The sequence below is a fragment of the Acanthopagrus latus genome, chromosome 6 (genome assembly GCF_904848185.1).
Source record: "Acanthopagrus latus isolate v.2019 chromosome 6, fAcaLat1.1, whole genome shotgun sequence".
Classification (NCBI taxonomy): Eukaryota; Metazoa; Chordata; class Actinopteri; order Spariformes; family Sparidae; genus Acanthopagrus; species Acanthopagrus latus.
The window spans coordinates 30,589,420-30,611,594 of record NC_051044.1 but is presented as its reverse complement, the minus strand read 5'-3'; the positions used below and the strand labels follow the sequence as shown (position 1 = coordinate 30,611,594).

The 22,175-nt window shown below is 39.9% G+C and overlaps 1 protein-coding gene across 2 annotated transcripts; it reads right to left on the bottom strand.

The window, feature by feature from the left end:
• Positions 1-10,503: 10,503 nt before the first annotated feature.
• Positions 10,504-20,406, bottom strand: LOC119020475 (endothelin-3). Of its 2 annotated transcripts, none has more exons than XM_037099810.1 (4): positions 20,143-20,406; positions 16,812-17,055; positions 12,167-12,295; positions 10,504-11,089 (listed from the first exon to the last, which is right to left on the bottom strand). In XM_037099810.1, exons 1-4 carry the CDS (start codon positions 20,210-20,212, stop codon positions 11,038-11,040), a joined length of 495 nt encoding a protein of 164 aa, XP_036955705.1. In that variant the 5' UTR covers positions 20,213-20,406; the 3' UTR covers positions 10,504-11,037. The 2 variants fall into 2 exon arrangements, with proteins under 2 accessions (XP_036955705.1, XP_036955706.1); XM_037099811.1 differs by having other exon boundaries at positions 10,504-11,086.
• Positions 20,407-22,175: the final 1,769 nt, after the last annotated feature.

Sequence of the window (22,175 nt, the reverse complement as noted above, 5' to 3'; positions counted from 1 at the left end):
GCGGAGAGCTGGCTCAGTGGTGGGCACAGAGCTGGCTCAGTGGTGGGCACAGAGCTGGCTCAGTGGTGGGCACAGAGCTGGCTCAGTGGTGGGCACAGAGCTGGCTCAGTGGTGGGCACAGAGCTGGACTCTCTGGTGACTGTGGTAGAGAGAAGGACCCTGGACAAACTGCTGTCCATACTGGACAACACCCACCACCCTCTGCACAACACCTTCAGCAGGCAGAGGAGCGTGTTCAGTGGCAGACTGCTGTCTCAATCCTGCTCCACCAACAGACACTAACTCTTCGTCCCCCTGGCCATCAGACTGTACAACAGCTTGCAGTGATGTCAGGAAGCACAATGGACAAATGCACTCATCTTTTATAGCCCAATTTAATTGTACACTGTCTCCTTAATACTCTTTACCTCTATGTCACTTTATTTTTAATATCACTTTATATTTTTATACAGTTGTACAAAACATTTTTATAACTTTTTATTCCATATTTTTATTTCTGTTTCTTTGATATTGTATGTTCAATGTTTTGTTATTGCTACTGGATGCTTGAATTTCCTCCAGGATCAAAGTATCTATTTAAATAAAAACAAGCCCTCATGTTTGGTATGGTTGTAGCCAAATGACTTATTCTTCGAGATTGGAAATCAGCTTCTCCTCGTTTTACAATATTGAATGATATAGTTTCCTGTATTTACCTGCAAGAAATTCGATATACTCTGTCAGACACTCACCACAAGTTCCTTGAAGTCTGGGGACCCTTTATTGAATACATTTGATCCCCTGAACTAGTTACGCTGGACTATATTATTCTGTCTCATTTTGTTTTGTACCGATTGCATTGTGCTTTGTACATCCAAGCCTCTCCTTGAACGCTCTTGATCCTGGCTCTTTGGACTCTGTCTTGGACCTTAAAACCTACCTGTACTCTTGAATTGGCATGTGGACTGACTTGTATGACTATTTTTTTTTTTTTTTTTTTTTTTTTTTTTTAAAAATGTTTATACTACTGTGGGCTGGTAGTTTGTCTTGTTTTGTCTCGTCTTGTGCTCTGTGTATTGTTTAGCTTGTGTGTTTTCTGTGTGGTTTAATCTTAAAAATCTTTATAAATAAAGTGTTTTAAAAAAAATCATCATGGGAGGCATCTATGGCAGCTCTTTACATGGTCGCGGTCATCCTTCTCCATATCATGAAAGAAGAAACGCTGGCAAACCAGAGGAAGTGTGTGGGGCCACAGAATACTATGAACATGTTTGATCTCAAAAGGAATATGGAGCCAGCTCGGAGACCCAGTGCTGCTCACAGGTGTTGATCTTGGGCTTGGTCAAAATGTATGTGAGAGGATTGTTTGACCAGTCAGTGAATCTGTGGACCTTAAACCAGTGACTGAATTTACCACAAAGCTCTCACTTGGTTGCCAAGAACTTCAGCCTGTGGGCAGGATGGTTGGCTTGACTGCAAGAGAAAGATTTACTAGCAAACGTGAAAGGCCTCGCTATTTCCTCATTGGCAGACACCTGGGACAGGACAACACCTGGGACAGGACAGCACCCAGATCATAAAGGGAAGCATTGCTGGCGAGGATATTAGGCCTTAGTCTGGTTGTGCTAGCACCACACTGTGTTGAATGTGCTTGTCAGATCTTCAAACACAAGCAGGAGCCCAATCCTGAAGGGTCAGTTTTTATAAGGTACCAGCCTATGGGCATAGAATACGGCCATAAAACATCCGCGCCCACAAAGGGAGAAAGAAGTAGCCTAGATCGAGAATATGAACAAAACAGTTTTTCCAAAATAAATGTCTGTTTGCAACAGGGTCCAAAAAATGATAAGCATTTTATCAGATTAATGTCAATGATGGAGGAAAGAAAAGACAGCACCCCTTACAGGCCCCTTCTGAGCCTACGTCACAATTAGGTCACGGCAAAACAAACTGATTTTGGAGGCAACTACTAAGGTTAGTAGTGCCAGGACTTCATCACCGGACAGACACGGTGAACAGACTCTGCGGTCACAAGTTGATCTGGCCTTCTTCTGCGACCAAGAGGTGGCTGTGTGTCTGCTGTGATGAGAGAAATAGGTCATACCGCAAGTCATCTGCGTGATTTGATTAGCATAGTGGTTTGACTGCTGTTGGTATTGTTTTCCCCTCAGTGAATGTGAGTTCAAGTCGCAAGGGTTATAGTTCCCCTATGTGGTGCACGTTTACTCAAACAGGGAGAAGACACGAGTACGTGTTTTTAATAAAGGTTTATTAGAGATACACATTCACAGGAAGAGTAACTCTCCATTTTCCTGTTTACAACATCCTCCGTAACAACCAGCAACTTTGATACAGCGACTGAGGGTCAGACACGTTTAATCAAACAGCAGCCCGAACATGTATCAGGTATGTTTTGACCAGAGAAAACCTGAACAAAGAGGCAGATCTGAGGACAGCTACCTCTTCTCTTCCCGTTTTCAACATCTGTTGTAGCTACAGTGACCACAGACGCATTCGGCTGATGGTCGCCAGTTAACATAGCCCTGTGTTAATTCGAAACACCAGCCATTCAACAGAGGGTAAACCTGTCACGTCATCCCTCCATTTAGTGAGCGCGTAAGGGTCGGTCAAGATGGCCCCATCTGATAACGTCATTTAAAAAAACAAAAAACAAAAAATGCTTCCAATCCCCTACAGAGAGTGTCTGTACATACTGCGATTAATTCTCACCTTCTTTAGCCATTTTGTGTATGATAACGATAGCCAAACAAGCCTAAACAATATAAGCTAGGTAGCTAGCCACTGTGTTCAAATGTTTCTTCTGCCTCCAGTGATCGTCCCGCCCCGCATGTTTACAATCTGTGAAGGGGTCTACTGACAAAAAACGCCCACTAAAAAAAAAGAATCACCCACGCGTGAGCAGGGGGAAAGTTTTCCGAGCAAGGAGAGGAGGCTTTTGCAAGCGAGCAGTCTGAGCGCACGCGAGCAGGGGAAAGTATTGCGAGTGGACTCTGTGCACGCTCAAGCTGTTTTTCTCCTGGCAGGCCACAATATCGCGCCAGGGGCAGAGATGCAGGATAAAAAATAGCTCGCGAGTGCATGGAAAAGCGCTTGGGGGAAAAAAAATGCGTGTGCGGATGTTTGATTTGTGTATGCAAATGTTTTATTGCGTGCGTGAGTCTCAATGCGTGTGCACAATTTATGACAGTTTTCCATGCCCATAAGTTCATGTGTCAGTTGATTAATATTGGCAACATCTGGGCATTGGCTAACTCTCCAACTACCTTGGAGTTCAATTTTGTCCTGGGTAACTAATTGTGCAGAGTTGTTTATCTGAAATTCTTTCCATTTTTGTGTCAGTTAAGGCACCTGGTCTCCTTTCATTGAAGCTAATGGTAAATTGTCAAGTTAACATTTTTAACTGTTGATCAAAATGTTGTAATGTGTTAAGGTTTAAATGGCATACGTACAGTGCACTAGTTAGAGTTAGTTAGTTAGTTACTGACTCATGGAATAATAAACAGGTTGTGCATCTACTGACAGTAAGAATTGCATGGTGATTGTGCCCTGCTAACTCGAATGGGGATAAAATAATAATTCCAAATGCAATGAATAAACTAATTATCAGGCAAACATCTAAGTTTGTTTATCAGATTTCTTATAATCAGATTACTGCCTTTTCCCAGATGAAAGATATCAGATTATGCTCTCTCTCTCTCTCTCTCTCTCTCTCTCTCTCTCTCGCAGAGTTGCACTCTTGCACTGTCAGCATGTTCAAATCAGATGTTTTAAAAAATGTTATCAAAAGTAATGATAATTACAATAATTACATTATACTGTATTAGTCCTTACCCTACCTGTATACAAGTTCTCATGGAAATAAATCTAAAATGTCAGTACTATCTAATTCTGACATTTGTATCCAGACAGTCTTTTAGAATGACAAAAATAATTATTACTGCTCTTGTCCTGTCCTGTCCTCTCCCTCTCCTCTCCTCTCTGTCTGTGACTATCACCACCTGTAGCTTTTAACTTAACAGCACTCGTAATTGAGTAGGCATTTGAACAATGCAGGATAAATGTTGCAGACAGCCTGGACCTGGCACTTTTTGTAAATGGGATGTGTGTTGTTATAACTTATGTAACTATGTCTGTGGGACATAATTTCACATTTTTAAGAGGTAAAAAGAAACATTCCTTGAAATTGTCACATGATGCCATGCTACAGTAAACAAAAGCATTACCCTGCTATAATAGTGAGTTAAATCTGAGACGATAATAGATGATACTTTGAGTCTAGCCCTTTTCACACAGAGACTCTGGACTATAGCTGCAACAAAGGCTTGCTTTGGTAAAATACATGTTGGCAGAAACAGTAACTGCAACAACACAATACGGAAAGGTGACAGACAATTTTTTTGACTAAATTGCATGACATAAGCAATCACCAGAGGCAGAACAAAACTTTCCCTCCATCCACCTCTATAACTTTCACGCAGACAGCAAGGCGGAATATTGGCGTAAGAGTCCTGCCTCGAAAAGGCAGTGTGTATGGAATAACTGTATATGGAATAACTGTGTATGGGGCTCCTGATAAACAAAGGTCAAAGAGGTCAGGATGGTCAATGGTTAGCTACACTAAAAACACTGAAGGAACTTCTTTACACCCTCTTGACTCTTCATCTTGATGATGGATCCACCATCATCAACCACCAGTTTACACCTCATAAAAATCAAATTTTGATTTTGATTTTCATGAGCTGTTTGCCATAAGCACCAAATAAAAACAAAAAGGGAATTATTTCAGTTTGTGCGTAATTAATCTAGAATATATGTACATTTTACTATTTGAATTAAAACTAGAATGAACTATTCCATGATATTCTTTTTTTTAGGTGCACCTGTGTACCGTGGCACTTTTTTTGACATTTTTGTGTGATGGAATGAGTGGACCACATACTACATTGTCACAAAAACGAAGTTGAGTTCAGTAATCAATGTATTATAGCTCTTCTGAAAATTTGACTAATCTGCTGGGTCAAAAATATGCATTATTCTGATATTTGGTTAATTGTCCCTGGGCCATTTTCATAAGGGTGCCTTTTAAAGCCATCCACAAGCTTCTGGCATGCCTCTGGCTGAATTTTGAACAATTCCTCTTGACAAAATTGGTGGAGTTCAACTACATTTGTTGGCTTCCTGGCACCTACTTGTTTCTTCAGCACAGTCCACATCAAGTTAGGGCTTGGAAAGGCCTTTCCAGAACTTTAGCCTGATTTAGCCATTGCTTTACCGCTTTGTGTGTGATGTGTGTTTGGGATCATAGTTCTGTTGGAACACCCAACTGCACCCAAGACCCTGTAGTCTTGCTGGTGATACTAGGTGTTCCTGTATGATTTGGAGTTAATCCTCCTTCTTCATTATTCCATGGATCCAGTATTTCCTCTCAAAAGACGCAATGCAACTCCTGGTCCAAGCGCTGGTCTTCTCCCCGCCTGGACTACTGCAATTCCATCTTGGTTGGACTCCCATCCTCTGTGACTAATTCTCCCATGTGACCCCAATCCTCCATGACCTCTACTGGCATCCGATTCAAAACTGGCCTTCAAGGCCGTCAACGGAATTGCACCCGTCAACCTCCAAACACTGGTCAGACCACATGCCCCAGCGAGAGAACTTCACTCTTCTACATCAGCTAGCCGTCTGGTACCATTGCTGAAATCAAACAAAGCTTGCTCAACGTAGTTGTGACTCTTCTCTGTTTTGGCACCTCCATGGTGGTACGAACTCCCGACCAATGTCAGGACATTGACATAGACATTTCTATTTCTACTTTGCGCCCCCCCACACAGTATATCATCACCCAGGGCTGGTATTTCAAATCTTGCAATCGAATTCAGAATGATCAGGATGATGAAATCTCCCATTTCTCAGTCAAGGACCAAAATGATTTCAGTGATTTTGTCTGAGTATTTCAGAACACTGGCAGATCTGGATCACGGTGATCCTGACCAGACAGGGATTTACAAATCTCTACTCTCCCACCTTGATCTGAACAGGGGGTATAACATCTCACGGAAGGAGCAAGCACAAGTAGCACAGCTTTGAGTCAGCTATTCAAATGTTCACAAACTTCACAAACAGAAACCTGTGTCATTGATCACTGAGCCAAATTTGAAAGATTGAAAAAATTGCCAAGTATATGAAATTAGGTCTCAGAATCATAGAAAAACAAGAACTTCTCTCTGCTGTGAATCGCTGGGGGCGTGTCAGTTAGAGCCGCTGGAGCCACGCCCACGCGCAGGAGGGGAGCCTCCTTGTACTGTACAAGGACCTAACCTACAGTAACAATGTCAGCTAGCAGCATCATTGGATGGACCCAGCCAGACCTGTTTGAGCCATCACAGCTAGAAACTGACTCTGAGTCAGACACTGATAGTGCTCAGCCTCGTTCCTCACAGTCCATGTTTTACATTACACACAAACGTCCGAGCCGGCCGCCCCGACACATTAACTGTAATTATGAGCCCAAGCCCGATTTAAACCCGACATTTTGTTAATACGTGGGCTGTTATAACGGACGTTCTCAAGCTCCACGCTGCATTTACACTACATAATCAGTGATGCCGGTAGCTTTTCTTCTTGCGTCTCGGGGAGTGACGTCACGTGCGCGAGAAGTCATGTTTTCTGCACGAGGACACTCACTCACGTGTAAAACCACGCAGCGGCACAAACAACAGAGAGATACGCCTTTTGTAGCTGGAAGCAGAGAATCTAAAGTCTGGCCGGTGGCGGGGATGACAGCACTTTCGCAGGCGGGCACATAATGCTGGCGGAGATGAGAGCATGCACTGTCGGGGGGACGGGAGGATGCAAGCCGGGGACAGAGAGGGTCGGTTCGGCCCCACTGACCAGCGTCAACAGACTCTTCAGATATCCAGACTTTACCCGGTGACAGTCGCTGTAACTATCAAGGCTAAAGTGGACACTGCAGAGACAAGTGTTGGTGGTGATTTTGAACTCTCCACAGTAACTCCTTTTGACAAAATCGATCCACCGTTTCCTTACGTTGTCCTCCTTAGGAAACTTAAATAAGCTAACAGCGTCTTTACTCTGCACATTGTGGCATCCAGGAAAGATGCAGAAGCGATGTGGAGGAGACATGACTATTTAGCTGGTTGACTGGTTAGCTAGCTGCAAACTATGCTAAGAGATGCTATCCAAGACTGTAGAGCCAGCAGAAAAAACACCGAAGCTAATACGCTGAGTATATTTATACGGCTTCCGCAGCAGGGTCGGGTTTATGCAAATCATGATTTGCATGCTATTCTGACCCTCCCATTAAATCCTGAACACAGAAATGGTGAAACACAGTTTGTGAGCCTAGCTCCAAAATTAAATTCTAAATGGTTGAATGCTATTTACATGTTTTAAAGAAATACATTTACGACCTTTTTAATGCGTTTAGGAAAATGGCTGAATTTGCTTTAGAGGGACTTCAAACTTTTAAATAAGGAATTAATTGGAAGTACTTTTGCACTGGTTCTTGAAACAAACACCAACCTGCTGACAGCAAAACTTGTGATTTTGCTGAACTGAAGCTAACGTCAGCTAGACGCTACCTAATGCTATACACTGTGAACTTTCTTTCAGTAGGCTACATCTGTGCACACTGCAGCAAGTTTGGAAATATAATATTATAGCTTCTAGTGTGGTTAGGGATGTCCTGTCATGGGTTTTTTGTCTTGTGAATTTCATGTTTTATTTTGAAAGGTAACTCTCCTTTCCTTTCAGGTCACTTGCACTTCCTCTTGTGTCACCGGTCTGACGTCATCCCTAATCCTTGATTGTTTCCACCTGTGCTCCCTCCCTCATGTGTATAAAATCTTTGTCTTCCCCTCTCTGCATTGCCAGAGTATTTCGTTCATCCTGTCGAGTACCTCCAGCCTTGTTCATAGCCTTGTTCCAAGTTAAGTTGGATGCACCTTCTGTATTCTGAGGCTGGCGCAAGAGATGATATAAGTACCTCCTGTCCCAGGCCAGGTGTACCTCATTGAGTAATCAGGGCAGAGCTAGAGTTGTCAGGAGGGAAGGGAGGTGTTCCTGGCATGTCCCGCCGGGAGGAGACCCCGAGGAAGACCCAGGACACGCTGGAGTGACTATGTCGCCCAGCTGGCCTGGGAACGCCTTGGGATCCTCCCGGAAGAGCTGGAGGAAGTGTCCGGGGAGAGAGAAGTCTGGGTGTCCCTGCTCAGGCAGCTGCCCCCGCGACCCAGCCCCGGATAAGCGGACGAAAATGGATGGATGGAAAATGGATGGATAATTGTCTTCCTGGGAATAATCATTTGTTCACAGAAAGTAGTGTAACCTGACATAATGGAAGTCATTCAGTTCACGATTAGCACCATCTGTCCACATAGCAACCTCTTTGCACTTTAACTTTCCCTCTAGAAAGGCTAGAAAGTGTGCAGTGAAAACAAATGAATGTTCGATGTCAGAAATGCAAATACATTTTCTTACTATGACAGTCTTACACCAGTGGGAATTAACATACTCCAGGAGCCCCCCATAAAAGTCTCAAAGCAATTTAATTTTATTATTTGATTCTCCACATTTATCAACAAAATAGTGAAAACAAGGGTGACTATGCTACAAAGTTTGGTGAAACTTCACTGTTATTGTATGACTGAGATTAAGAAAGGAATGTTCTAGCCACATATTTGTGCACTATGAAGATACAAAGATGATTAATTGGAATAACATTATTTTGTTTATGGTACTCTGGTCCAGCACTTCAATTTCATTTTAAAGGTTTTGATCATCTGCATGATTTGATTCACAGAAACAAAAGGATTGATAAGAAAAAAGAGAGGGAGAGGAGAAATAGTATGCTGGGAAATAAATAAAAGGAAAATAACAGAAACTTTGTCCAGTAGTCCAGTCCAGTCCATTGTTTACCACACTGATGTAACAATGGCAGTAAAGCATACAATTTGGGTACAAAAGCACTTCATAATCCACATATATCACAGTAGGCCCCAAGAACAAACAAACAGTTTTTTTTTTTCTTTATAAAAGTTACATAATGATTTAATCGAACGTTGTTACGCGGACATTACTGCTGTGTCATTTGTGGGTTACCCAAAGTGGGTAATGAAAATGCAGTGTTTGATATTTGTTCAGTGTTCATTGTTTTGTCATGCTGAACATACCAACATGACAAATAAATAATTATCTAAGGAAGGTCAGCTGAAGGTGTGCTGTATGTTAATGTTTACAGGCCCAACCTCCTCAGCCTGTTATGGCCAAGGTGAGATAATTAAAACACTTACCACATGGTAAAATACTCTTGTATAAGTAAAAGTGCTGCACTGAAAATGTTACTTAAAGTCACCAAAAGTAACTTTAATTTTTGTTGACACTGGTGGCCCCTTTAAACAAAAGATGATTTCTGTGAGACAAAGTAACATTTGTAGTGGTACCATACCAGTACAGAGCAGCTTCTTTCCGTAGGCTGTGAGACTCCTCAGCACTCCAACATAAAACATATTTTTCATTTTATGAATGATTCAATCCAAATAAGACATAAATCTGATCCACAGACCAGGTTTAAGAATAGCTATGATATTTATGTAGGAATAGCACATTCTTTTTACTAATTGTCTTGTTTGTTTAAGTAGGTCACATAGAGGCATTGGTATTCACATTCATGACCAGTTAGAAGGTCCTTGTAGTACCATACAAGTACAGTATAATAATTCAGTCCTGGGTAGTCAGAAAAATACTTACGATACTATCAAAAGTAGAAGTACTTAATGCAGAAAAATGTCTCCTGTAAATATTATACACGTTATTATATTTTATTTCATTAGATTATTACTTAAGTATTAATGTCAAGCAGGATTTTACTGTTGTAGTTGGTTGGTGGTGCTCTTGTATAGGACTGCAATTAATGAGTTTTCCTTATGGATTAATCTGCAGATTGTTTTGTCCATTAATTGGTTGATTGGTTTGTAAAAATTCTGAAAAATAGTGACTTTCTGAGGCTGGAACCATGAAATGTTTTGGTCTAAAGAAATGGACTTGAAAAGTTGTTCGTGTTTTACATGCTGTTGTGCTTGTTCAGCTGTCAGGTAATTGTCATGGAGTAAAAAGTACACAAATTCTCTCTGAAATGTTTGGATACAAAGATGAATGCAGCATGAAAAGAAAAGACTCTAAGTACCATATCAGAAATGCTTCCACTCACATAATATGGGTTACATCTGTTCTAACATCATGTTCTTATATCTGTTTTTGGGGAACACATTGAGATGCCCAGCTTACTTTATAAAGGGAAAATACTAATAACCAAAAAATTAGTGAGCTTAATTACTGGCTTTGAGTGTATGTTGACAAAGGCAGGTGGGTTAAATGTTGTCCTTATGGATTAAGTGTCTTGTGGTGAGGGATCCTTGTGGGTTGAGGTGGTGGAGTTGGATGGTAGCAGTTCTTGGCCCCCACATCACGCATCATGGACATGTGTGAGCAACATGCTCTACCAAAGTCTTTAATCTTCGACACAAACGATCCATGTAAACCATTCTAAGTTATGACAGGAAAATGAAAAACATTGTTCACACTTGCCTAACAGACACAGGCCGAGAGACACTGCTTGTACCTGTTGCCTTCAACATCTTTGTGGTTATTCATCTATGAGTCTGATGACAAGGCACTACAAACACGTGCTCTCTACATATATATACAGTTGTGTTCAAAAGTTTACATACACTTGCAAAGAACATGTATATCATGACAGCCGAGAGTTCAAGTGATTTCTAAAACTATAACTGTTCTGTGATAGAGTTGGACACATACTACTTTGTCACAAAAACACTTAAGAATTGATTCTAGGATTTCTGGACTGAGAGGCTGCGTCAGAGCTCAACTTAAGTGTATGTAAACTGTAGACAAACAGGCTATTTTTCCAAACAAGTACATGCGATATGTAATGACAGCGACTGTCTACCTCTCAGATGGTGAGCATGTTACTTAAATGTTCAATTCATTGCAAGCTCACTATGCACAGCTGCTGCGGACGCTCCGTGCGGGTGCTGGTCTCCTCTGCCTGCTGGGGAAAAAATTACATCTAATCAAGGCCACATATGATGAAGTATTGCTGGTTTACAAAAAAAATACCACATAGTCCAGACCACCATGAACATGAAAAACAGCGTTTTCTTACAATACTACAATTTTTTCCTTAATTTGGAACAACTTATACAGTATTGCACAGGAGTGAGTACACCCTTCACATGTAATGTATAATGTTGCTTTAACTAATGGTTAGAGTTACTTTATAAGTTGCTGTTTAAAACTATACACTGTGTCTCATGTCTATTGTCAGAGTAAGGGGAACACTTTACAACAAATGTGTATATATTTATCTATATATATATATATTTTTCTATATGTATATATATATATATATATATATATATATATATATATATATATATATATATAAAAATTACACCTGGATACAATGCCACAGGTCCAGCCCTGGTCATTCCTACGAAAGTTGCTCAGTGATATCAAACCAGAAACTTCGGGTATACCACTTTCTATACCGCTAACTTGAATGGGGATAAAATTATTTAACCGTGTGGCTCTTCTTCAACTTTCAAAATGTCATCGGACAGAATGGTTCTAATTCTGACAGTGAAACAAATCATTACGCTGGGGTTGTGACGCTCCCAAAAATTATCCATCATTTATAGCTGCTCCTTTCACAATGTAAGCTTATAGGAGAAAGCCTTTTGGACTGGGTTGTTGTTGGCCACTAATGAGAAAATCAGCTCTAAATCCTTGCGTTCATCCTGGGGGCTTGATAATGATGAGGGAAAATTATTATTGTGGCTCAACTCCGCCATATGAGCATCATAACATGACAAAACTCAGAGCCTATCCTTCAAATGGTTCTGGGTAGGCATGGTTGCTATGGTTACCTCCAGCTAAAATTTGCTCTACTTATTTCAAGAACACTACATACTTGATTTGATTTTGATGGACATATTAAATTCAATATGTCTGTGATCACTGTCTATCGTATTAAAGTCCTGTTTGCGTCTCCTTAAAAACAACATTGTTGAATGACAAATACTTCTCAAAATGTCCACTATACATTACGTTTGTGTGGTACAGTTACCTGTCCATGCAGAAGCTGCTGCAGGTGGAGTCATTATGCACTGTACACACACAGCGCTGAGCAGTCCCAGCAGAGCGCCTCATACGCAGGGATCCTTTGTAACTGGACATACCATATGGTACAGTATGCCTAAAAACACACATATAGAGTACACTGAGTGACCACACATATAGGACATTACACTACATGCATGCAACCCTTGAAGCAGATAGTTATAATATTCATTATGACACTGCATCAGAGAGGAATTGATTCAAGAAGCTGTTGCCAGTGACAGTGTTAATGGGCCACATTATACTGAGAGGTGTCCTTGACCATTTAGATGCAAGAGTGTGATAAAACATAGGAAACACCTCTCAGAATGACACAGTCCATTACAACTCTAACAACTGTTAACAACTGGAAAAAAAACTTTGTAGTGGTTTAATTTCTTACAGAACGGTTGTTGGGTTGTATACAGTGTACCTACAAAACTGGTACCTTAGTCTATTTGAAATTCATTACATTATTAGATTTAAAGTAATCAACCACCATTCCCTTTTAAGGTTTAGGCTGCCAAAGGCAGCTGGCAGAAAAAGGTAGCAGTTTGAAAGGTTCAAGAGCTTGACGCCAAGATTTATGTTAGATGATGCCAATAAACTTCACACTGTGATAACACAGGTGATTCAGAAAAAAATCACTTTTGAATCACCTGAAAACGCATTCTATGTTTGCGTTGCATTGTATACATTTGATCTGGTTAGTTTTGGTTTCACACTGCAATTATGAAAGCAAATACCAAGTACTTATCTTTTTTAAAGTCAAGTTCTAAATCAGGGATCACCAACCTTTTTGAAACTGAGAGCTACTTCATGGCTACCGAGTCATATGAAGGGCTACCAGTTTAATACACTCTTCTGAAATAACAAATTTGCTCAGTTTGCCTTTAGTTGCATATGATTATTAATGATTAATGATACTCATCTATGTGAAGACACAGATCACGCTAATGATTTCTCACAATAATTATCAACAATGACTTAACCTGGGAGACAAATAATATCAATATTCAGTTTTCATTTTTAGAACAGGCCTGAGGGCTACTCATGTGGTCCTTGGGGGCCCCTGTTCTAAATAAAAAAAACAGGTGGTCTACACACTGATGGCAATAAAAATACCCATCATTATGGCAGGATAGCAACATGACAAAATGCAACAGAAATTCAGTGAACTTCTTGAACCAATAAAAGAGCTCTTAGCAACAGTATCAGTATAGTGAATCTCTGCATACTTGGTTATAATTACTGTAAATATTGAATGCTTCCTTGGAACAATGGGTGTTGATACATGACCGGTGTCATGCTATTCTTACTATTCCTGTTATTTCTGTTTCTTTACTGGTGTATGATTGGATTTCCTCCTTTAACTCACTTAACTTAAACAAGACCATGCAAATATGCTGTATGGAATGGATGCATAGATCATATTATTTTTCAGTGTCTTCCACTAAACAAACCTTTCAGCACATCAGTGAAGGTATGGAATGTGCTCCTTTTACAGTTTGCACTCTGTTTGAACAAACTTAATAAAGTGCTCTGCTTTGAGTGGATGAAAGGATTTTGAAGCAGATTCTTTCTTTAGTCATTATCTGTTTATCCTGATGATCTCTAAATCCACCCCTGGTGCATTGATGCAGATATTTCTGACCTTGTACTTGACTTGCATGCATTAAAGATTTGATTTCCAATCAAAATTGTTTTAATTCTTAAGGCTGCAATCATGAACACCATGAACATGAACATGATGGATGATTGACTGATAGAGATTTCAAAGGAAATATGTTAATGTGTAACTTTCTTTGCTGTTTGATGACATTTATTTATCATGTCTTTCTCGATGAGATGCTATGATGCCAGTGTTTACACCCATGACAAAAATGTTATTTGGCTAAAGAGGTAAAAAATCTGTAGAACAACAAGGGTGTCAAATAAGTTTTAATGTGTGAGCCATATTTTGTACCGAAAACAATTTTATTATTTCTTACTAATTAAACATTTGAAATGTAGAATATTTTACATTGCACATCGTTCATATCCATAATAGGTTACTAGGAGGCTGCTTGTTGTTGTTGCTTGTTACATTTGCTGGTACATTACTGCTGCTAATTGTCAATCACTGGAATCATTTCAAATGCTAGTTTGAGTTTCTATAAAGCTAGCGCATTTGCTTCCTAGTGTGGTTGGACAATACAGACCAACTTTTGAAAAACACTAGGCATTGAGATACCTACTGGTCAAAAAATCTACAAGCAACCTTTAAGAAGAATGAAATGCTCAGAATCTGGTCCAGGAGGGTTTTCTTTTGGATTAATAAGCGAGCCACTGTACAGTTTTTCCTAGTAGTGAAAAGATACAACAGTAGTAACAAAATCTAAACCATTTTTTGCAACATACCCTGAACGGTTAAGCAGCTTCAATAGAATCTGCCTCTGGAGACTGAGAGGAACATGCTGTTCTTATATCAAGCATGACAAATCTCAACATATAAAACAAATTTCAGTAGTCAGGGGAGTAAAGTCAAAAAGGTCAACTTAAAGTAACAGCTGCAGGTGCTTTAGAATATGTCCCTTAAACAGCATAAAACCTCAGGTTGTTAATTTTTGTTGCACAATCCAAATATTTTTACCTTTTGACACACAGGCTCCCAAATGAACCATAATTTAGCTGTAGCTTTATGTTAAAGTATTGGTTCATGACTAAATCTTATTGTCAAGGGATGACTATAGACCAGATGGTAAAATATACTGTTCAATTCAAGAATATAAAATATGAAGCTATGGAATTATAGTTGAGAAACAACTGCACAGGTGCAGATCATGTATGGGCTGCTCTATACTACTGACAAGTAGATTTTCAACTTTCCAAACAGTGAAGTGAAAAAATACACAATTTTTGTTTCATGCTTAGTCTCAATGGAGTGAGCTTCAGCCCTCTGTGACTCATCATAGCCATCGACGCCTTCAATATATTTGCAGAATGTCACGGTCCTATTATAACTTACATGTCCCCAGTGTTTCCATGAGTTGTCCTTCTCCCCCCCTTGTCCCCTGTGTTCTCCCTGTGTGTGTGATTCTCTGTGTTGTTTGTATGGCACAGATGTGGCTACCTCCTTCCTGCTTCTGAGTTCACAGAACTGGCACATCCGCCAATTATTACCTTATGCTGCAGTATATCAACCCTGTCTTTTCTACAAGTTCCCCTCAGTGGTGGTTCTATGGCCTTCTGATTTTCCACATTCTTCTGGAGTTCTCTTGTCCTTCTGATTCTCCTGTGCCAGCTAATCCGCTTCCTCCACCACAACCATCCCCGCAAACCTGACTTTGCCACCCTTGTCTCTTCCGTGTCTGCCAACCTGTATCTGGCAGCACCAATTCCTGTTCTGGTATAGCACACCACATAAATCACAGTCATCTGAGGTGGCAATAAGTGACTCAGGGTTCAGGATGTCTATCTTCAGTTATATAGGAGAATATTGCAGCCCTGGGCCAATGTTAAGCTCTAGAAATGTTTTGATGACTGCAAAAGTTCACCTGACTTTCCCTTGCCATGGGGGTAGGTAGATAATAGTTTTTATTTTTGGGTGAACTTTTAAATGTCTTCATTGAATCTATGCATTGCATTGGGTCCATTAATTACAATGCTGTAAGGTGTATTGTTTTTTAAAGAGAGAATCAACACTAAAACATGCTTCCTGCACCATACACACATTTAAACAGCGTCAAATAATGAGTGGTTTTAACCCTGCACAGTTGCTGCACCGCTCTGCAGTGAAAACTTGAACTGTGTAGAACTGGTGACCACTCTATAGTCAAACACTTTGTGATCAAAGAACTGATAGGAGATGGACGACGGTTATATTGGTGGAAAATAGAGTTCAAAGGGAATACATTTTCCAACCAGTTGCAAGTCCCATGAAATAGTTTGAGGTTTCTGTTTGCAGATTGTTAAGCTGATTTGAAATAATAACACAAACAAGAAAGCAGCATCTCTGAATAGCACACAAAGAAAATAGTGGTTTTGGCTACTCAAAACCACAGAGTAGCTCAGTAGTTGGTTGCTAGGCTTTTAGAAGTTTTTTTTTTTTTTTCTGGCAGCAGAATGAAAAGAATTATACAAATTTGCAACGGGTTCCTTCAATCTAAATTTCTAAGGTCACCGTTCAAGACATCCCCTGGACCCTCCTGCCGCCCTCTGGCAACTATCAAAAATCCTCAGCAGAATTAAAATACCCAAGAGCTCAGGGTCTAGACCACTTCCTATTACAACAAATCTTTTCAGTTGACAAGTCACAGGAAAATACTGACATATGAGGAAAAAGCTTAGTTTGCTTTTCAGCTAAGTTTTCAACCAAATCCTTTCATGGCGTACAAAATGATGAACACTTCTTTAACACAAATCGTAGGGCTTGCTTTTCTCCATAAAAACACATTTTTGTGCCTCATTCAGCATACCTTGTGAATGCTTTCCAAGACTGAAGCTGAAAACAAGAAGGGTTATGATTCAAGACCACAGAATGAGTTGTGACACAGTGTACAATTATCATAACATGACACTATATGAGCTACAGTAACCTTGCAGACAGTGGATGTTTGGAGAATGACACTCACTCTGGTGTGTTGATCCAGATGATGTCCAGATGGCAGTAATACACACACTCCTTGTCTTTGTAGGTGTAGCATGTGCATCTCTTTGCACGCCTTCTGGCTCCTGGTGGGTCACAAGCAGGGCATGGCTTCTCTTCCTCTTTAGAGGCATCACCACTGAGGTTGTCTACACGGCTGGGATGAAGTCCGTTCAGCTTGAAGGCTTCGGCCTCACTCCTCTGGTTTACATCTTTGCTTGATGAGGAACCTACAGGGACAAAGCAATCTAAGAACTCCCTCTCATGTCTGCACTATGAGACTGAATAACAGTGTAAAACTGCCGGTTCTACCCCACTGTGCGGACATATGGTGTGTCTGTGAAGTCACTGGCCATGTGTATGGATATCCAATACATCTGGAAATGTAGGTAGTGCAAAGGAATAGGAGATCTAAAAGTTGATCTGCGCTATCTTTTGTAGCTATAACCCTAATCTTTATTTTTATAACAATAAGATTATTATTAATTTTTTCTTTCTTGTAAAAATTGAGATAATTGTCATTAATCCAAACTCAGGGACTGTAATACTGGCTGCAAATTCTGTGGCAAGTGACAAGTCAACCGGTAATTAATTGTTGAGGTAATCTAAACATCAAAGATTCTGATTTTACGGGGCTGGAATGTGCAACCAGGCTGAGGTGCTGTTCATCTGCTCAGAGCAGGCTAGCTCTGGAAGAAAGAGTCGGGTGCAGATAGTAGTTATGGTCGTCATTATAATGAGATAATTATTATCATTATTATTATTGTTGTTGTTGTTGTTTAATGAAACCCAAGTGATTGTAATTGCAAATGTAAATGTAAGTCATTTAAACAGTAAGGATTTCAAATATTTGCAGGCCACAGCCCAAATGTGGTCTATTGTCTCTTCTAAGACATCATTTTGGGCTCTGGTTACTTGAGTTGAGCATTGTCATTTCCATGCACTAGACTCAACAAGAAATCAGTTATTTGAAGAAAAATATGATAAAATTATAGCTGCTCCGCAGCGATGGGTCAGGTCTGGGCTATTTTTGGCAATTCTGAGTAACAAACAGGAGAACAGGAAGACAAGACAGTAGGCAACAATATTCATTTTGGACCACTTGAGGCTTGAACTCACAACTTCTGGAACCCAAGACTGTCATCTATCGCTCTGAGTTAATTGGAAAGCGGTAATACAACAGTGGTTTCACAAATTGAGTCATTCACTGTTGTGCAGGCAGATTTGAAACCACTGTAGTTCAGTTATCAAGACAAAAATCTAAAAATACACATATTGCAGCATGGAGATGTTGATAATCTGTTTTAAAAATGATTGATTTGCTCCATAAATTAATAACTGATGTTTAGTTATGTCATTATTGCATTGACTCCAATTGTTCACATGAAAGAAAAATTTAAAATGCTGTGAAAAATTCAGTTTTTGAGGCTTAAGTTTTGATAAATCAAAGGAGGAGAGAGGAAATAGGTTTAAGAAGTTTTACAGTTTTTGACAAAAAAAAACTGAGTGATGTACTTCATTTTAATAGGTTTAAATGTACAAAAGTTGCTTCAATATTGAGGCTACAGTTTGATGAAAGTTCTGAAGCTGTGGTTGATTTGTTATGAATTTTCAAAGTTTTGAACTTTAGATGCATGCTGTAGCGCCATCATCAGGACTATTGTCTTGGGTTTACAGCTGAGGTAATCTGGCATGAGACTGGACCTTTGTGCAAAATTTGGTTAGCATTCACCCATGGGGCGGTCCAAGCTATATGTTATTATTTAATTTAGAGGCTTACATCAGGACAATTGTCTTGTGGTTCATGTTGAGAACATCTGAGATTTTGATCTGTCATTATCATCCTTGCTGTGTCTCAAACTCACAACCCCCTGACCCCCAGAACCAGCTCCCAACTCACTGAGCTCATTGGCTGGAAGTGAGACCTGCTGTGTCAGTTCATTTGTCGACTCAGGGAGTCACTGTCCAGGCAGCTGTTGTCAAGGCAGATTTAAAAAATGGTCAAAATGTCAGAAATTCTGTTACCTGAACAAAAATCTGATAATACATAAATTGCATCTTGACAACATGGAAATGTTGGTGATTTGTTTTTAACTCTAAGTGTTTTGCTTCATAAGAGAAAATCTGATGTTTAATAATGCCACTCTTACATTAGCTGTTTTTAGACAGAGTATCAAGCCGCCAATTTGCCCATCCTTTTGGCGGCTTAGTCTGCTGTTTTAGACAGAAGCCGGCAAATTGGGGGTCTGTTTTGGTCCACCGATTTTCCGCCTCAGAGGGTACACTCATTTCCGCCTTGCCTGCTATCTAAAAATGAGGCGTCAATGTGCCGGCCTCTGCATGAGATGGGCGGAGGTGTCAATGACCTGCACTGTTGTGCGACCCACAGCTGGGGAGTTTTAAAACCAAGAAACAGCTGATCACAGCAGTCAGTCCATGACTTCATCCGCAGACATTAAGATGAATAACTGGACAGCCGCAGAGATCCTCGGGTTGAGAAAAACAGGCCCTCACATTGCCGCCCGTAGCTTGTGCCGCCTTTTCTATCTAAAACGGGCTACTGACTTGTTCCAATGAGAGCAGAATTCAAAATGTTCACAAAAATTCAGTTTTTGAAATAAAATTCTGATATTTGCCAAACTTCATCAATCATGACCCCAAAATATGCTCATTTCAGGAAGATTGAAAATGTATTTAGCAGGACTATGATAGTATATGTTTACAGTACTGTTTACAGTCAAACATTCTGATGCACTGTAGGCTTAATTTTTGATAAATCAAAAATCTGAGAGACAAGTTTTGCGGAGGACAGTCTGAAGATGCTCTCTAGCAAGTTTGGTGACAATTGAGCTAAAATTGTAAGTTTTACAGGTTTTGAAAAAAACTGATTGATGGACTTCATAATTTGTTATTAGTTTAAATGGACTAAAGTTTCAGCAGTACAGTTTGGTGAAAGTTTCAAAACTGTAGCATGTACTGTTGAATTTGTAGGTATTTTTTAAAGTTTTTAAAATTTAAACGCTTATTGCCCCCCCCCCCCTTAGCTGCCGGACCCTAATAACTGCATGATAAAGATAATAGTGAATTGCAGCAGTAATCCTGGGAGACTTTACAGTTTTACGCTGATGCAGTTTGTTTATTGGAACAGTTCTTATTACAAACCATTAGCTAAAACAGGCTGATTTGTTGTATTGATTAATGTGTTGATGTGTCATCTGTATTGCCAATTTTTCAATTAACTAAACAGCATACAGCATTTGTGTATTAACGCTCCACAATAAAAGCCCACCCACTAGTCTACCATGAGCTCTACTCACCATTTGCCAAAGATACGGTGATTACGATGAGAAACAGAACTCCCACATCAGCCGACGAAACATTAGCCATTACACATGAAACATTAAAAAATCATATTTAAAAATGAAAAAACAAAAGAAAAAGAAAAAGACGAAGAGGAAGAAGTAGTAAGCTATTCCAAAGTCCAAAGCGTCTGTCTGAGGTTAGGGCTGCTGATGACACTTCATAGATCTGATTGTTCAAGTAGCTGCTGACACTTGTGGAGATCCGCTGCTGAGGCTCGGCGTTTGTTTGCCTCCGGCGCTCTAACTCAGGTTTTTTTTTTTTTTTTTTTTTTTTCATGAACTGACAGCTCAGCGACAAGTCAGCTGCAAAATCCCACATACTTCCTGTCGCACGTTTCAAGATAAAAGCTTTGTGCACAAAAGCCAATGAGACGGATTGAGATGTTTGAGAGGAGCTGTTCTGCTTTGCTACTATTGTCAGCTGACTGTGGTCGAGCAGAAAATGAATGCGGTTTGTGGAGTTGTCCACTGGACAGATAAGACTGTTTTTGCCTAATTGCTGAATTCTATGACAATTAAAAAAAAATGATATAAGCCTACAAATTCACAAATATTTAAATGCTCTCATTTTTATTCAAAAATAGCAAAGCTATAATAAGGCCATTATGATAGCATATAGCCACATTGCCTGTGACTGCCACTACACAGACGCCACTCTTAAGAACAGTATCATCACAAAACAATCCACCAACAAGTGTAAACCCATGACATCACTCAATCAATAAGATTTAACAAACAGTGAAGTCGCTGTAAAAGTATGCAGATTTAAGGCACCTTCATATTGGCCTCACTTTTCAGTCCCACAACCATACGTCCATACTCTATAGTCAAGAGACCTGAAAATCCTGAAAATATTTCAGTACATCATTAGAATGTCTCTTAAACCATAATTAAAGCCAGTATTTGGTCAGTTCTACATCTATGGGTTGAGGGTGCCTTAATGCCATGACCACGCTATATGATTATATCATCATCCCTGCTTGCTCCATCCATACAGATAATCAAACTAGCTTGACCTTTAATCACATATTCAGGTTTCTAGCACTAAGACTAAAGAAAATAATATCCAATGCATTAATGTTATTATATTTTATATTGAAATACATTTAATGTAAAGCACCACAGTGAAGTGAAGATGGAAAATTAAAAATGTTGTAACCCTAACCCATAAAAGTGGGTCCCATTATCTAACCTGTTGTATTCCCTACCTTCTTAATTTTAGACTGGGAGTCTGAATGTCCACTTAATTATCAAGCTTCTGACTAGATGTGTGTAAATGTAATGAATGATATGTTCAATTCAAAACATACCCCAGCATCTGAAATGTTACAGCTGAACTTCCACAGTCAGTCATGTAAGGCTACGTTTCTCACATATGCTATATCACAAGCAACTTGACTTGTTTCAGTTTCACACATTCACACATTCACACGTGACCTTAACATCTATGAGGACTCACCGACACAGAGTTCAAAGCCTGCAACTCCCCTTCACTTAGTTAGGACTGAAGAAGCCTCTTGGGTGAGAGACGAAACATCTTCAAGAAACTGAAACAAGCACAGTTGGCTATGATACAGTACTTAGAATTGCCATGACCGAGGACCTTCATAAGCATTTTCACTAATGCTTCACTAATGGAGGATTTGTAGATCTTATCTTCAGTTACATTTATGGTCTGTCAACCAGTACTCTACCGCTCAGTGGTATTTAAACCGAAAAAAACACAGATCTGATAGTGTCTGTAATGCAGCACTGGTTGAGAAGGAATGTCTTTCGCATTAAAAAGCATAGGAATGCATTGCTTGCTATTCGAGCCCCATTCTGCAGGGGAAATAATCCTACCAAAACAGTTGGTATGGGGCCCACCCACCTTCCGAGCACTTGTCTAATCTCTTTTGACTCTCGTTAGTCATTAGATCCTGTGTGGTCTTGACTACACTGATCAGTAGCACTTTAAGATAACCATCTTCAATATATGGTACATTTAT

Excerpts from the sequence above, each read along its gene's own strand:
- LOC119020475 (XM_037099810.1), bottom strand. The coding sequence starts at position 20,212 with ATGGCTAATGTTTCGTCGGCTGATGTGGGAGTTCTGTTTCTCATCGTA. Across the intron at positions 17,056-20,142 it reads CACCGTATCTTTGGCAAATG|GTTCCTCATCAAGCAAAGAT; the intron begins GTGAGTAGAGCT and ends TTGTCCCTGTAG. Across the intron at positions 12,296-16,811 it reads ATCTGGATCAACACACCAGA|GCATACTGTACCATATGGTA; the intron begins GTGAGTGTCATT and ends GTGTGTTTTTAG.